Genomic DNA, 13,678 nt, shown 5'->3' on the forward strand with positions numbered 1-13,678 from the left:
AGTTGCATGCAGCTTTGTTGGGGCAAGAGTAGAAAAACTCAGATGAAAAGCGTGGGACCAAGGTTGGAGCCTTGAGGGGTCCACCACTGCTGGGAACTTGCTGCGGAGAGGGCAGGATGGCGTCACCGACGCATGTCTGTCTCTTTCTCTTTCTCTCTCTCCCGCTGGCTCCTCCTCCGTGCCGGCGTAGGCTGGGAGAGAAGGCTCCGCTGTGATGATGAGGGGAGCGCCAACCCCTCTCCTCGTTCCCCCTCCTGTTGAGAGTGTGTGCACAGGGCGAGAGACCCCTCGCGGCAAGGAGGCAAGTGGCTTGACCCTCTCTCTGGCGACGGGGTTGTGCCAACTTTCACAGGGGCGCCTCTCGACTCTTCTTCCGGGAGTGTTGCCGCTGTTGGACCCCCTCGGTGGGGTCCCCAACCCCTCCCCCCACTCCGGTGGTCGCTGGGGTTTGGCGAAAGGCGGCCCCCCAACTTTTTGCTTTCTCTGATTAGTGGGGGAGTTGGGGTGGCCAAACTGCAAGCCAACCTGTCACGAATTTTTAGCTCCATGGCGACGAAAAACGCCACAAAGGTGCGGCTTCGAAAGCGCAAATGTTGTGGCTGCTGAGGTTACTCGGGTAATGAACCAAGCTGTGTTGGCAAGCTGCTGCTTCATTCAAAGCAAACTGATTGAGGGGACAAAAGTTACAAAACAATCGACCAACGAATTGTTGTACTTGCTGTGTACCTTATCACTCATTGCAAACTTGTGTTCCCTGGGAAAATCGTAACTAAACCCCGAGGAAATCAAGGTTATAAATTCGTGGAGAAGAAACCTAAACATTGCTGCATTGTGGTTGTCACCATGGCGAAGCACGGAACTCCGTGACAGGTTAGTGCGGAAAGTACTTGCGTGAAATCTGGTGTCGGCAAAGGGCTTTTGTTCCGTTCCCTAGAAAAAGCTGGTGACCTGGAGTTTCTGAATCGCTTGACAGGGCACGTATCCGTTTCACCCCCTTACTGTGTGCTACCAATCAGTTGTGGTTTTGTACTTCAAAGGCACCTTCCTCTTTTCTGAAGGCAGTTCCAACACATTCGATTCACCGGGTCCGGTTGCACGCCTTGCCGCCGAACGGAGCGCTGCAAGCTTCAACGAGCGTTTTGGCTGAGTGTTTGCTCATCCTGCCTTGCTCCCTTAGGGCTCTCGTACACAATTATGCACAGTTTTATCAAAATTTTATGTAATGTTGCACTCAAAGTTGCCGGCAGCGAATTCAAGCTGGTTGTGGGAAATGCGAAAACCTTCGGCTGTAAAGCTTGCGGAGACATCTGCCAGCTGTCTTTCATATTTTGTGCCTGTCATAAGTGATTCTTGTCCCCATTTCAACACTTTGCACTGTCGCTCATAATGAGCTTGTGTCAGCATGCCGAACTACCTGTGCCACCTTTAGGTTCAGTTAATTTTGCCACGAAGTTTGAACAGGCCTCTCCCATGCTGCGGTTTCTCATTGGGCTGGGATAAACAAGGTGGAAGTCTTTACCTCTCGTCACTTTAGTTGATCGTACTCTCACCGTTTCACGTCTTCCCTGCTTTGCGCATTACAGACCACTAAAAGTGCATTGGGGGGGGGGAAAGGAGAAGCGCTGTTGCAGCTTCTCTAGAATAAAGGCAAATTGTCGACATCAGGCTCCTTTTTCACTCAAAAACTCCACATAGCCTCCACTCTGGGACCGTTTCGTGCACACAGTTAAAAATAGGGACACTCAGCCACAGCGCTCTTGGCGTTCCCGTAACAAAGGCCTCTTCTTTCCGATGGATGTTAGTGGGGAAGTATTTTTTGTTGCTGGTTACGTGTTGTCTGTTTTTCGGTAAGAAGTCTTCCCTAGCAGCGTGGGGAGGTGACAACGCCCTTGAAGAGCACCACCGACCGTCTTGAATCCGGCTTGTGTTTTGCCGAAGACATGTCTCCAGCGGACGATTGTACCAGTGGCAACCAGCGGGCTGCCCCTGCAACGTTTTTGTATGTGCGTGATTCCAGAAGGTGTGGTATCTGGTGACTGTCGTAATAAAGAGATGTAGGACTTTTTCTTTGAATTTGTGGTGTCTGTGTGACTGTTTTTTTTGTAGGGTCTGACTGGCATGGAGCTATGTTAGTCTACTATGCCTGCCGTAAAAATCTCTGAGAAACGTGCTCCTGCATCGTTGCCTTCCTCATTAGTGCGGGGGGTGACAGAATTCATGCACCTAAAAAAGTATTGCGTGTGGAAGTGTTGCGGAGCACTTGAATAGTCTTGCTGTTTAAAACCATGTCGGAGTCAAAATTTTTATGAACATCTGTTTCTGTAAAAGCGTTTGATTTGCTTGCGCGTTTATTGAATGCATCATATCTTGAATTGGGACTACTGTACATACTTATTCACAAGCAAATGTGGTAAGTCTTGTCACTTGTCTAGCCCACTAATGTTGGGACTCGTGAGATGTGCCACCATAGTGATGTTTGGCAACATCCAGTGCCATGGTGGTGGCATTGTTCTGATAGTGAGGGTAGTTGGTGGTCACCATTTGCCCAGGGTGATGTGGCGAGCCATCGATTGTGCCGCCAGTGGTGCATCTGCTGGTACCTGCGTGAAGAAAATAGGCACATAGCCGTAAGTATAATCGGTTCTTGAAAATGAGTTTCATTTCTCTGACGTTTCTTTAAAATTTAGAGCCCTTCCACCGCTGTGAAGATGTATTAGGGCAGCAGAGGGGAATTCAGCAATGTTATACCACCTCGCTGTGAATTGCATAGTTGGGAAAAGCAGAAGTGTGTAATGTTAGTCATAGTGGCCAATTATCGTGCAATTTGTTCTGCGGGTAGTTTCAACAGCACAAATGCCGCAGCCATTTTGTGTAAGCATGAGTGAATGCTGCAATTTTTACAACTTTACTCAACATAAAACTCTGCATGATGATACAACTGCTGTTGCTAATTTGAGTACGATTTCCTCTGAGATACCTTCATTAGATTGAGGGCTACAAAGCATTCTATGCTAGTCCTGAAGGCAAAAATTTTTCAGCAACTGCGAAGCTGCTGTTGCTGGCCGTAATGTGTTGCGGTGCGAGTCGTCAAAATCTGGGTCATAGTTACTCCCGCTGTTTATCGCGCACACGAGTTAGCGCCTTACGGGAGCACCCGGTGTCGTCCACGCTTGCACGTGGCGCTCGCAAAAAAATGCCCAGAAAGCGAGTTCACGTGTTTGCGCCTCAAGGGGAAGCATAACACGGCTCGTACAACAGACGCCCGTTCTAGCGCGTGCTGACGCGTTCCACTTGGGGAGACATGTGAAAGCCTGCGGACAATCGTGTGAGGAAGACGACGGTATAGATGAATACGACAATGGCTACTACTACTACCACAGTGAAAAGCGGTGACGGAACACGTAAATAAGCAATTTCAAATTTAATGCAATGCGTTGTGGTGCGTATTGCTCACATATTGCCCTCATTGCTCACATTGCGTATTGCTCACATGCTCATTGCGTATTGCCCTCATTGCTCACATAGAAATCCTCCAGCCTCTGTGGTTGAAGCTTTGCGCGACTTAGTGCAGGTTTCGCCAATTTTTTCTAGGCTGCTTTGTCGGTGACTACAAGTTTAGTCGGAGCCTGTCCTTGTACAGCTTTGCTGTGAAATGCGTGCTGCCGAGTGAATAAATAGTGCTGAAAACAGTTGTTGCACACTGCTAACTTGGTAGTTGAAGGATAACCCCTGTGATGTTTGGGTCGATCTTGTGGGACATCCTATATCCGTACAAAGGTGTGGCAGCTTAGAACAGTAATGGTGAAATTTCTATATTGCAATGGCATTGAGAAAAATGGTGCTGACCGAAAAGCCTCGGACACCGCCTAGTAATGCTTAGACCGTGAGAAGTGCTCATGTATGGAATGGAATAAGAAGTACGCTGAAATTGACATGTTCTAATTAGGGTTGGAGGGCTTTGATTTGCTGGCCGCGCTTAAATAAAAAGCCACTAGGAGTGGTGCACGAAGGCCATGGAGCATGAACGTACCATGTGCCCTGCCTTGAGGACCCAGTAGAGGGTGAGCGTCTTGAAGGTCTTGTAGTAGCCGACAGTAGCCGAGTCGACCTCCATGGGCGCCTTGGCTGTCGCCTGGAACTCCTTCATGCCCGCCCACTTGAGCTGCTCCATCCACTGAAGCGTGCCTGCGGAAGAACATAGACTCCACACTCAACCTTTCGTGCACAAGCGACCGCGGCCCCGAATCGACTGCTGGAATGAAGTGTGACACACTACAGCAGCTAATGGGGCAAAGGAGGAGAGTAGGAAACCATAGATGAACAATGGGACCAATTGGTTGGAGCCCTGAAGGGTCCGCCACTGCTGGGAACTAGATGTGCCCTTGCGCTGCTGAGCACGAGGTCGCGGGTTCGATTCCCGGCCGCCGCCGCCGCTTTTCTGATGGAGGCGGAAAGCAAAAACGCCCGTGTGTACGAGATTTCGGTGCACGTTAAAGATCCCCAGGTGGTCCGAATTAATCCGGAGCCCTCCACTACGGCGCGCCTCATTGCCTGCGTTGCGTTGGCGCGTTAAACCCTACAATCAATTAATCAACTAGATGTGCCCGCAAATGCTTGCAGGCACATCTAGTCGTGTGCAGTGCACAAACGCCAAATTTCCACCAAAAGACTCACTATATCTCATTAAACAGTCTCAATGGCCCCCTGCGCTGACATGTACTGAGGATAAAATTGCAACCAGTCGTTTATTTTTTGGTGAATTTGTCTCTAGTTAATATTGTGTTTGAAACATGCCAGTTGCAAAACGTGAAGCCCACTTGCAACCCCCTGCTTTCCCGCCTTTGGTAATTGCCTGTTTTGTTTTTAGGAAGAATAAGCTTTGCTTGCAGTGTGCTATTTAGGGGTTGTCGGCGACTGCTGAAAATACAACTGGAATGAAATTCACGTCGTGGGACTTCTTTTAGGCAGTGTGCTACACATTCACATATTGTTAGTTACCCGCCGCGGTGGCTCAGTGGCTAAGGCGTTGCGCTGCTGAGCACGAGGTCGCGGGTTCGATTCCCGGCCGCAGCAGCCGCTTTTCTGATGGAGGCGAAAAGCAAAAACGCCCGTGTGTACGAGATTTCGGCGCACGATAAAGATCCCCAGGTGGTCAAAATTAATCCGGAGCCCTCCACTACGGCGCGCCTCATCGCCTGCGTTGCGTTGGCGCATTAAACCCCACAATCAATCAATCAATCAATCATATTGTTAGTTGGTTCATCTTTCGGTCAACAAATGGCAGGCGGATCTGAAATTTTTTCAAGTAGAAAGATTATAGGTCACGTTTTGATGCACTGCGCTTGCGAGGATCAAGTTTCACAGCTCTGAACAACTCGGGTTTCAACCAAGTAGCTGAACTATACTAGTCCAATTGTTTATAACCGCGAATTATGACAGTGTGACAAGTTCAGCACAAAACACAGTTGTTACTGGCTTACCCAAGGCATCCACGATGAGATCCAGCTGACCGCTGTACACCGCCACCCTGACATCGGTTTCGTTCAGCAATCTATCAACTGGAGTAAAGAACATGGTAAGACACATGATGTCAAAAAGTGCTAGTATGGCACCTCAAAGTGCAGATATTGCACACAGGTAATAAACACAAACTCTTGAAATGACTAGAAATGTCTTGGTTGCTCTACAGCCTGCAGTGCTTACGTGCTTTGGAAGTTAAAGCTCGGCATTGATTTAAATTAACTTTACAATAAATCGTTTTTGTGTCGTGTGGCACGCACCATTCTACTAGTACTTTTACATTCCCTAACCACAGTTTTGTGAAGAGCTTGCAATTCCTGGCCAATCGTCTAAGTGGGGATGTATCTCGAATAATTTAAATGGAAACTCATTGTGTTGGCGTGGTGGTAGTGCATCGCGCTGCTAGAGTGGGGACCCGTGTTCGAATCTTATTGGCTCACGTGGGTGTTTTTAAAGCGAAGCTATCTTTGCCTCGTTTATGCTGACATCCCAAAATTCACTGCAGGAAAGCCAGCTATCTCTGATGATGATTGTGGGGAAGTGACAGATGGTTAGAACATAAAGCTTCCGCTGGCCGAAAGCCAATGTCTTCAAAACTCCAAAATCCAAATCGTTATGTCCAAAACGCACTGTAGGAAAGTCAACTCACACAATGGGTTTCCACAAATGCACAGCAAAAACAAGTGCGGTCAACACTTTATCCCTGGCCAATCCCCCTGGGTGGGTATGTGCTGAACCCTTCAATGCCATCATCATCATCAAAATCCGAACTCGGACGACAGTGAACGAATCTCTCGAGAGATTGGACTTGGATTTGTTTTGGTTTGTGGCCGAAGAAATTTTTGCGTTTGAACAACCTTTGTCCTTAAGACGAAGGGGCTTTGAAATTTTTGTTTACTCCATAAAGTAGCGGCCATTTTCTTGGCCGGACAACGATGACAGTTTTTTGCCGAGTGGGGAACTTTGGACTTTTGGGCTTTAGCCTCGATGTAATTTGCAGCTGGCAGTAGTTAGTACAACTGCTGCGGCAGTTTTGAGTGCCTAAGCACGTCAAGTTTGAGAATTCCGTAATACAGAGGCATGTTCTGCTGAGACCATTAGCCGTGTGTTTCAACTTCAGACTGACGGCATCTCAAGTTCCGCTGGAGCTTACCTGTTTTGACGGCCGGAAGCATGAAGTCTGCCTGAAGAGCCTTGAACACCCCGCCGGCCTGCCCTGCGCATGGGGTGTGCGAGTGTCTTCTGTTGACACCATCTGTACGCTGTGTCTACGTCGTCCTGGCTACTTAACTCTTCCAAAGGGCTCATGAAGACAAGATACAAGTTTGATTTATCAGAAAGACGGCTTTGTCCTGATAACAATGACACCAACTTGTAAGCAAACTTCACACAAAGAATCGAGGCATTGAGAAGAACAGATGAAGTAACGGTGAATTCCCCAGCCATTGTATTCTACTTGCTAAATATACGCTTTTTCTGTCTACATAGTATGTGATGTGTTGCTTGAACAGTAGCTTTGGTGCAGCCTTCCCTGTATCAAATGTGCAGATAATACGCGAGGATTTTTTTTTTTTTCCTATTCCGGCGGGCTGAAAGTGGGTGTGCGGATTATATGCAGGGGCGGCTTATACACGCAAAAACACGGTATTCGGTACTGTGTATACCGAGACACAAGTGGCCCAGCCCTCCTTGGTGGCTCAGTAACTATGGTGTTGTGCCGGTAAGCCCAAGGACGCGGGTTCGATTTCCAGCCGCTTTTCTGATAAAGGCGACAAGCGAAAACGCCCGTGTGTGCGAGATTTCGGCGCACGTTAAAGGTCCCCTGGTGGTCAAAATTAATCCGGAACCCTCCACTACGGCGTGCCTCATCGCCTGTGAAGCGTCGGAGCATTAAATCCCACAGTCAATCAACACAAGCTTCTCCCATACTTGCGAGCGTAGTTGTAATGTAGTGAGTGTGCAGTTTGAGCTGTGCAAGTGCTTCTGCTGCTGTCTTAAGTTTATTTTTTTATATTTAGAGTCTCGCATGCAACTAAAGCAGAGTTGCTAGTGCCCCATCTAGGCACATTGCACATTGCATTTTCGTTGATGGTGGCACTGTCGTCAACGGATACATCTAAAACTTGATATAATTTTATTTGCACTTCAGTTCAGCTTGAACTGAACAAGACTGCAAACGTCTCGAGCGCGGCCTGTAGGGGCGCCACTGAAATCCCCCTAGCGGCCCGTTTCGAAAGCAGGCGCGGGAGTCTCCGTCCTGCTCCCCACTGCCGCCGCTGCTTTTGCGGCATGTTCGAGTGAGATTTAGCGTTTGCGGGCGTTGGAAATCCATGTTTATGTGGAGCAGTCACTCCGTTCGCAAATGGGGTGGCTTTCCGAGAGTGTAAATGTTTCTGACGCGACCTTAGTGTGGTATATTCGGTCTGTATAAACGCCAGGTGTGTGACCACCGTGACCACCGTGTGTGACCTCCGTGACCACCGGTTCCTCAAATGTCCATGCTGCGGGTATACACTACGATGTAAATCAGTTTCGTGCGCTGACATATTCAGTGGAACACTCATACCTGACAGCATGCCAGTTACAATATACCTAGGGTTGTTCGTTTTCGGGTAAAACCCGATTTTACCCGATTCTTGCACCCCGAACAAGTTTCAGGAGAATCGGGTTAAACCCGATTTCTCCCCGAATAAACCTCCCTGTAGCGATCTGCACAATCGTGAGTTGACGGTCTGCCGTTCTCTCCTGGCGCCCCGCTCACAAACAAACGGGTGCATTTCACCCTGCTGCTTGGAGAGTAGCGCTGCAGTTTTTATCCACGCTTTCTAGACAGGTCGCCGTGAGGGTGTACATGCACCCCCCCCCCCCCTCCTAAAAAAAATGCTTGCAGAAGAAAGTGGGAAACACGTTTGAGGCCGGCCACGCTTCGAGTACATTGTGAACAAATTTAGGGTGAAAGAAAAGCAAAGAAATCTGCCCCTTTGCCCACTGCAGATTAGTCTCGGGTATGTGCACCTGCTTCCAAGAATTTCACGCGGAAGGGACGGGTGACCAGTCGGTGGGGGAGAGATTGAGCGACGAAGACGTTTTGTGTACAGGTTTTTTTACCAGCGTGGGTTCCAACCCGCATTATTATCGCTATTCTTCAGCCAGCCTCCGTCACGGTGACTTAGACGCGCTCGTCGGTCGGCCCTGCTGAGAGCCGTGCGTGGTGTCCTTCCTCCCCCGCGCATCACGCAGCTGGTGATATCTCCTTTCGAATGGCCACAAAAGCAGGGAAAGAAGCCACTGCACTCAAAATCCTGTTTTGACAGGAGCAGCAAAATTCTGGAAATTGTGGTATTGCTCTTTTTCGAAGAACTTCTAAAAAGGGTCACTGACATGTTGCGCATGCAGATGATAATGTATGTCAACAAGGACGTGTAAAAAATCGATGACCAGATTTTCGAGAATAAAATGTATAATTTCTAAGAGTCAATGTTTACTGATTCATTCATTTTCAAACACCACTGATTCATTTTCAAACAAACACAAAATTTCGGGTAGTATACTGTATTTGCTATAATACTCTGGTGTCTGTCCCAATTACCAGCTTGAAACACCAAATTTAACGTGTTATACTTAAAAAGCCCGTGATACGTTTTGATAAGCTCAGTGTAAGTTCTGATAAGTACAACCGTATATTTAACCCGAAAAAACCCGAAGTAAGGAATGGTTTCGCAAAAAACCCGATTTTTCCCCGAATATCAGTTTGAAAAATACCGCCCGATTTTTACCCCCCGAATTTGAAAAAATATAAAACCCGAAAACGAACAACCCTAAATATACCTCACATTATGATTACCACCATTTACAAGCCAGTGTGTGTTCATTTCGGGAATATGCAACGTAAGTACGACGGATAGTGTAGAATTATACTCGGGGATCAGCACAAGACAAAGAGTAGTCGTCTTGTCGTGTGGTGAGCGGCCGCAAACATTCATATGTTACATAAATCCTCTGCGAGCAGCGCGCAGACGGGCTTAGAATATAATCGGCGTCCACTAAACGCTTCAAAATGTGGTCACATGGCACAAGGAACCTGCAGAATAAAGGAGAAAATGAAATCAGAGGGCCTTATTACGTACCACACTCTTCCAACGACACCTTTCATCGCTTGTGAACTGCCTACCCTGTATACTTCAAGAATGCGTCCGCCGAACGATCAGCTGTTAGTTGGAGTCGAAAAACAAAACGACACTGAACGCGAGATTTGTGTGTTTGATTACTAAAACGTTCATTGCTTGATTCCGCCCCGCATTTGTACACAGCGTCCGCCTCCTATACCCCCCCCCCCCCCAATGTCTCGCGAAATATCAGTGCATTAACACTCCATTTGGTGTGGCAGTGCCCTTCTATCCCTTCACCCCCCACCCACCCAACCTATGAGCAGTGGGACTGCGTGCTGCGCAGCGGCAAGCTCAAGGCCCAGGCTGCACTGGTCGAACGGGCTAGGTCAGCGGCCGTGGCACGTGGCCTACCGGACTAGGATGGCCGCCCTTGCCCGTCTTCTTTAACACCCTCTTTACCCTCACCCAGTTTTCCGAAATAAATGTTTACTCACTCACTCACTCACTCACTCACTCACTCACTCACTCACTCACTCACTCCCATATAGTTGGTCTGGTGAGCCCTACCTGGCTTAAGTTTCAACGGACGGCTTTAGCATGTGAGAAGCTGCAACGTATTTTTTTTTTTTTTCATTTCCGTTAGAGCTATTATGTTTCTTCCGCCCTTGCACAACATGTATTTTCCTGTGGTTTCATATTAGATTGCCTTGGTTCTTGCTATAAGGCGTGTACGTGGGCACATATTTAACGACGTACAGGCTTGGGATATACTTAATAGTTTAGCATGGTTTATATTCTTATAAAAGGCATAAGTTATTGTTCGGGATTGGCTAATCACATCCCCGAAAAATATTTTTCTGCGACGTAGTATATATTCGAAACGAAGCCACATTCGTTGACCACGCTGCAAAATGAAGCCACCCTCTCACTGTGCCAGTATCAGGTCTAAACAAAGTGACAGTAGAATTCATTTGTGCCGGACGTATTTGGAGGTGACAGGGGTGATATGCTGCTACTGTCGCCGACGCCCTGAAGAGCGGCGACGATGCGCGCAGAACCGCGTCCTGGGATAGCTCTTGCAGGCGATCGCGTGCTCTACGAAGATGCAGCTGCTTTTTAAGTGACCTAAACGTACTCTTTGCTTACAGACATCACCATAACAAGTTTTTTTTAGGGCGCGGAAAGGCGAAAAGAAGCGAAACAGAACCAAAACACTGCACGAGCCCCTATCAGCTACGCAGCGCACATCCCGTCAACGCCGCGGAGAAGCGGCGGCAGGCGGCGCAGCGATCGCGAAGCTCGAGGCGTATACTATGGTACGACTTAAAAGTGATGACCCTGCGCTTCATCACCGCAGCCAGCTATATATATATATAGCTGGCTTTTTAGCTATATATATATATAGCTGGCTATATAGCTTTTTCTTCACTTTCTTTCTTTCTTTCCAAATTCTTAATCTGTTTCAATGATCTACCACATCCTCCCCTTTGCTTTCCGAGGTTTTCTCGACTGCCAACCCTTATTTCTGTGTTATTTTCAACGAGCCCCTCATTTCCTATTCTGATTCGCTACATGCATAGCGAGGGCCTCTGTTCTGGCAGTCTTGTTGCCAAAGGGAGCTTAAGAGGGTTCAAAGCTGGTCGACCACTCTGGACATGTCGTAGACACTCGAGTCACGACCCGGAGGTTAAAAAGAAGGTCCCCTTCACCCCGATTAGTCCGAATGGCGCTGGCTACCACCCCCAAGCACAGGAAACAAACATACCTAACATAAATACCCCAGAAAGTGAATGGGAAAATCGCCCCGCTGGTAGCGTAGTGGTTATCGCACCAGACCGGTATTCTGGAGGTCGTGGGTTCGGATCCCACCTGGCGGGCATTTTTTCTTCACTTTCTTTCTTTCTTTCCAAATTCTTAATCTGTTTCAATGATCTACCACATCCTCCCCTTTGCTTTCCGAGGTTTTCTCGACTGCCAACCCTTATTTCTGTGTTATTTTCAACGAGCCCCTCATTTCCTATTCTGATTCGCTACATGCATAGCGAGGGCCTCTGTTCTGGCAGTCTTGTTGCCAAAGGGAGCTTAAGAGGGTTCAAAGCTGGTCGACCACTCTGGACATGTCGTAGACACTCGAGTCACGACCCGGGGGTTAAAAAGAAGGTCCCCTTCACCCCGATTAGTCCGAATGGCGCTGGCTACCACCCCCAAGCACAGGAAACAAACATACCTAACATAAATACCCCAGAAAGTGAATGGGAAAATCGCCCCGCTGGTAGCGTAGTGGTTATCGCACCAGACCGGTATTCTGGAGGTCGTGGGTTCGGATCCCACCTGGCGGGCATTTTTTCTTCACTTTCTTTCTTTCTTTCCAAATTCTTAATCTGTTTCAATGATCTACCACATCCTCCCCTTTGCTTTCCGAGGTTTTCTCGACTGCCAACCCTTATTTCTGTGTTATATATATATATATATATATATATATATATATATATATATATATATATATATATATAGAAAATAAGGGTTGACTGTCAGGAAAACCTCGGAAAGCAAAGGGGAGGTTGTGGTGGGTCATAGAAAGAGATGAATTTTTTTAGTCGAAAAGAAAGTGGTGAAAAAATGCCCGCCGGGTGGGGATCCGAACCCACGACCTCCAGAATACCAGAATATATATATATATATATATATATCTATATATATATATATATATATATATATATATATATATATATGTGTGTATAAGAAAACTTTGAACAAGGTAAAAGCACGATGGTTGCCAACGTTTCAGCAAAGAGACTTGCTTTCGTCAGGGCCATGATGAAAGCAAGTCTCCCTGACGAAAGCAAGTCTCTTTGCTGAAACGTTGGCAACAATCGTGCTTTTACCTTGTTTAAAGTTTTCTTTTCTTGTGTTCTCTACCATCTTCAAAATTTCAACTGCTCCCTATATATATATATATACACCTCCATACAGCGCAGAGTGCGTTACTGTGAGTATATTGAACTTGGCACAAGTCGTTTTCGTAATTTTTTTGCAGTTCATCTGTTTATAAACTACCGCAAAAGCGACGGTAAGTCAGAAAAAGCAGGCGATTCCATGCATAAAGAGCAACATCAAAATGCATGCGTGTGTTGACATCCAGGTGTGCCACTTTGCTGGAGTCCCATTCCTCCAGGACTGCGCATGCGATGCAGGCGGGTGCCCTTACCTCCCCACGTGACGTTCTTGGGGATGGTCCCCAGCTTCTCCCTGATTGGTCCGTTCATGAGCTGTGAGAGGGTGCCATTGTAGAAGTGTGCCACATGCCGGCTGAAGGAGCGCTCTGGGGAAGAAAAAAAAAGGCTCAGGTTTAGCACTTCTGAACCTGGTAATCATGATAAAACCAAAGGCCATGCACACGATGTTTGGTGAAAGTTGGCCTTTGCTCGAGATTTCGTAGCCTGCCGTCTAGCTTTATCTACTGGATGATTGGATTCAGCCTTTCGCTTGCGCTGAAGAGCTTGCACAGACAGCCTAGCCGCGGTGCTGAGCAATCAAGCGTAGGCGAGGCGATAAGAAAGGTGAGCTTGCGCTCCAGCTGCTGAAGGTCGGACACGATGAATGACCTTGAAAGGTGTATTGTAACGGAGCTTCCATTTTAAAAAGGAAGAAAATGCCGAGTCATGCATTACGGAGAGTCTTTGTGGGGCCAAAAAAAAATGAGTGAAAGGTTAGTAAAAAATTTAAAAATTGGTATAACAATGTAGGGTGTTCATGAGACATTTAAATGCACTATAATGACGCGCAAATGTGGTTTTGGAATAGGGCAAAAGCAACTCCTGTGGTGGTAGCATACTCCGGTATGGGTTATGGTTTGTGCTTAAATTTATTCGTTAAGGAAACTAGAGAATGGCTTACATTTCTAAATATTTTCTTAATTAGTAACCGTTAAAATGGCCTTTCCTAAACCCAAATCTTGTTTGCTAGCACATCTATCAAATCACTTCCCAGGAAACATTTTGTACCATAACTATTGACCCCATCTTGCCACAAGTCTTGTTTTGCTGAGT

General features: G+C 47.3%; 1 protein-coding gene across 1 annotated transcript in view; it reads right to left on the minus strand.

Moving 5' to 3' along the window:
- Nucleotides 1-2,316: 2,316 nt before the first annotated feature.
- The window catches only part of LOC144138388 (retinoid-inducible serine carboxypeptidase-like), a 45,135-nt gene continuing 33,773 nt past the window's right edge, over nucleotides 2,317-13,678 (minus strand). Inside the window, exons 9-13 of the mRNA XM_077670649.1 lie at nucleotides 12,838-12,951; nucleotides 6,674-6,736; nucleotides 5,481-5,558; nucleotides 4,031-4,185; nucleotides 2,317-2,600 (exon numbers count right to left, since the gene is read on the minus strand). Of these exons, the coding sequence (XP_077526775.1) occupies nucleotides 2,535-2,600; nucleotides 4,031-4,185; nucleotides 5,481-5,558; nucleotides 6,674-6,736; nucleotides 12,838-12,951 (476 nt within the window). The 3' untranslated portion in view covers nucleotides 2,317-2,534. The remainder of the gene's footprint in view (nucleotides 2,601-4,030; nucleotides 4,186-5,480; nucleotides 5,559-6,673; nucleotides 6,737-12,837; nucleotides 12,952-13,678) is intronic.

The sequence above is a fragment of the Haemaphysalis longicornis genome, unplaced genomic scaffold (genome assembly GCF_048455015.1).
Source record: "Haemaphysalis longicornis isolate Haplotype H1 unplaced genomic scaffold, Haemaphysalis longicornis Haplotype H1 scaffold_5, whole genome shotgun sequence".
Lineage (NCBI taxonomy): Eukaryota > Metazoa > Arthropoda > Arachnida > Ixodida > Ixodidae > Haemaphysalis > Haemaphysalis longicornis.